This window comes from Emiliania huxleyi (assembly GCF_000372725.1).
Source record: "Emiliania huxleyi CCMP1516 chromosome Unknown EMIHUscaffold_217, whole genome shotgun sequence".
In the NCBI taxonomy this organism is placed as follows: domain Eukaryota; phylum Haptophyta; order Isochrysidales; family Noelaerhabdaceae; genus Emiliania; species Emiliania huxleyi.
In genome coordinates, this window is record NW_005200442.1 from 71,637 (window position 1) to 74,869 (window position 3,233).

Sequence of the window (3,233 nt, forward strand, 5' to 3'; positions counted from 1 at the left end):
CACGCGAGATCACGCGAGATCGCCCGAGATTGCATAGGCGCGTCCTTCCGCGAGGCGTCCTTCACCGACGCCATCCTCGACTCGTGCCAATTCGACAGCGAGACGACCATAGAAAGAAAACAGACAACCCAAGGGAGGGAGGGGAGGACGGCACGCCGCAACCACACGGGGACTTTTAAGGAGAGGGGTGTGGTGCGCTAGCCATCGCCCACCCTTGGGCGTCCGCCTCTTCCCAGGCGAGACGACCATGTCGGGCACGACCTTCTCCGGCGACTTGTCCTTCCAGTTCGTGCAGGCGACGCGGGCTCCCTGCACGTCGACGGCGACTGCTCGTACCCACCTGACTCCTCGTGTTGTGGAGTGCCTGGGGTAGGCGGGCGGGCTCCAATTCGACCGCGTCGCCTTCAAGCAGCTTCCCGGCTCGGGCGCATCCTTCAAGGGCGCCCGACGCGGTCGTAGCAGTAGCAGTAGTCGTCGTAGTCGTAGGATCTGAGGCTCCAACCTCACCAACGCCGAGTGTCCATTTGACCCGCACTAAAGTCGCCCCACAATAAGGGAGTCAGCAATGCGGTCTAGGCTCCAACCTCACCAACGCGAGGTTCGTCAACGCCTTCCTCGGCGAGGCGGACTTTGGCGAGGCGCTCGCGCCGGGGAGCGACTTTACCGGCGCCGAGGCCACCAAGGCGGACTTCATCAAGGCGGACTTGCGCGGGGCGTCTTTCCGCAGCGCAAACTGCGTCGACGCCAACTTTGGCGGCGCGTCCATCGCCGGCACCGACTTTTTGGGCGCGGAGCTGTGCCGAGCAGCCCGACAGACGGGAACGAATGAGAAGGCCAGTGAGGAGCGTGCGAGAGTAGGCGCAAAGCTGTGCTCGAGCCCCGACATCAACACGAACGTGTGCGCCGAGTTCGACGTCCCCTTCATGACCGGCACGCCGATCAACATGGACACGGCCGGGATGGACATGACCGGCTGAACGCGGTCCGTGCGCACACGCGCACGCCCGCGGACCGTGAGGGCGGCACTCAGGACAGCATGTGAGGGTGCGCACTTACGTATACTGTGGATAGTACTCGAGAATGGCACCCGCGGTGTCGTTCACTCTGTGTAGGTTCACGTTACTCTTAGTTTCCTCCTGACTCGTGTCTGTGAGTGCGATGAGCAAGGGTCCTCAATCAATCTTTTTGCATCAGACGCCATCAGGATGACGGACTGTCTCAAGAATCATCTCGCGAATTGTGCCACGCGCCGGCATATCCGCCCTCGTCTCCTGCGAAGCCGCGCCCGCCGCAGGATCCGCCTCGATCGCTCGCTTGCGGCCGGCGCACGCTGCGCCGAGCGCTGCCGCCCTCTGGCTGCCGGTGGTGGTCAGGGCGGGGGAAGACCCAGCATCGCGAGGCGGGAGAGCACCGTGGTTCGCAGCAGCGGCGGCGGCAAAGCTGGGCCTTGCGATGTCGAATGTCAGCACTCGGCGAGGCGGAATGACGGCCGGCACCATTATGCGACATATCTGCCCATCTAGGGTCACACCGAACGCCTGTCCGGGGAGCAGGCCTTGAGGTATCTGTACGCTTATGCGCATCATCGCGGCTCGAGTGCCAGCTTGCTCTTTGCAAAAGATTTGCCGCGAAAAGAAAGCCCGGCCGGGAGAAAGTGCGCGGCCTCTGCTTTGAGCGGCGAGCAGGGCGGCGCGGGGGCGGCGCTGAGCAGCAGCGGGGCGGTGCCAGAGGAGGTCGTGCAAGCGGCTGAGCGAGGCGACGAGGCGGCGGCGCTGGCGTGGCTCGACGGCGGCGGGCGGGTCAACGCGAGGCTCGAGTTCGTCTTTTCGGACGGCAAGCGTGCGGGCGGCATGACGCTGCTGATGATCGCGATGGCCAAGGGCCACGAGGGGTTGGTCGAGGCGCTGCTCCAGCGCGGCGCGGATGTCTCGTTGCAGTCTAGCGACGGCGCCACAGCGCTGAGTCTCGCCGCCGGGATTGGCCGCGAGAAGCTGGTCGAGCTGGCGTTGCGGCACGGCGTGGAGATCAACCAGCGGTGCGGCAGCTCCAGCGGCACCATGCTGATGTACGCCGCCTACTTCAACCGCCCCGCCGTCGTGCTCCGCTTGCTGCGGGCGGGCGCAGACATGACGCTGCGCGACGTGAACGGCAAGACGGCGCTGCAGTGGGCCATGGAGAGGGGCCACGCCGAGTGCGTCCGGGCCTTCAGGACGTACCTCGGGGCGGTGGCGGCGAGCCGGAGCAAGGCACCGTCGGCAGGCGGCGCAGGCGCGGCGGTCGGTGCGAGTGCCGCGGCCTCTGCTTCGAGCGGCGAGGGAGGCGCGGAGGCCGAGCCGAGCAGCGAGGCAGTGCCAAAGGAGGTCGTGCAAGCGACTGAGCGAGGCGATGAGGAGGCGGTGCTGGCGTGGCTCGACGGCGGCGGGCGGGTGAACGCGACGTTCGTGTACGTCTTTTCGGACGGCCCTACGAGCGGCATAACGCTGCTGATGGTCGCAATGACATTACAATTCTTTTTCCTTCGCGGCAACGCGATGGCGGCAAGGCCTCTTTGCGCGCCCGCCCTCGTCACGCCGAAGACCAATCGGCGTCGGACCGCGGTGAGACCACGCCGCCCCCCGCGCCCGCCCGCGCCCGCAGCGTGAACACATACGCGCGTCCCTCATTGCACGGAAACATACGCGCCAGCCGCGCAGCAGCCTCACATGCAGCGCCGACCGCATGCTCGCGCCCTGGGCCGCCGACGACCCGGTCGGGCGGGTTGCGCGGCCGCCGCACACCACCAGGCAGGCGCACAACCACCCGCAGCGCGCCGCAGCCCACCGCGCAGCCCTGCCAGCCAGGCCTGCGCCTCAAAGACTCACAAACAGGCGCACAGCAGAGTACAGCACACAGCACACACCGGCGGCGCGCGCGCAGCACACGCAGACGCACGCGCGGATCCAACACGCACACGCGCACAGCACGCGCGCGCAGCACGCCAGCGCAGCGCCACACACAGAGCAACTCTCATCAGCAGCAGCAGGCCTGCCACAATCCACATCTCACACATGCGCGCGCACACTCCCCCCTACCGGCGCACGCATTGGGCGTCGCCGAGAGCTCCCAAAGCTGACTTGTGTGGCTGCTTGTGCGGCCTGGAGGTGAGGAGGCTGCTCGGGGAGCCGCGCGGCCCAACTGCCCACTTGTTGGGTTGTTGGGCCCCTGTGCGTGGCTGGCTCTATGCGGCGCAACCT

General features: G+C 66.9%; 2 protein-coding genes across 2 annotated transcripts in view; both read left to right on the plus strand.

Moving 5' to 3' along the window:
- Positions 1-977, plus strand: part of EMIHUDRAFT_114413 (hypothetical protein) — a gene marked incomplete at both ends in the record, with an annotated part of 1,412 nt that extends 435 nt beyond the window's left edge. The window contains 3 exons of the mRNA XM_005780352.1: positions 237-289; positions 374-452; positions 577-977. Of these exons, the coding sequence (XP_005780409.1) occupies positions 237-289; positions 374-452; positions 577-977 (533 nt within the window). The remainder of the gene's footprint in view (positions 1-236; positions 290-373; positions 453-576) is intronic.
- A 2,070-nt stretch (positions 978-3,047) lies between these two features.
- The window catches only part of EMIHUDRAFT_114414 (hypothetical protein), a gene marked incomplete at both ends in the record, with an annotated part of 1,879 nt that continues 1,693 nt past the window's right edge, over positions 3,048-3,233 (plus strand). The window contains one exon of the mRNA XM_005780353.1: positions 3,048-3,140. Within this exon, the coding sequence (XP_005780410.1) occupies positions 3,048-3,140 (93 nt within the window). The remainder of the gene's footprint in view (positions 3,141-3,233) is intronic.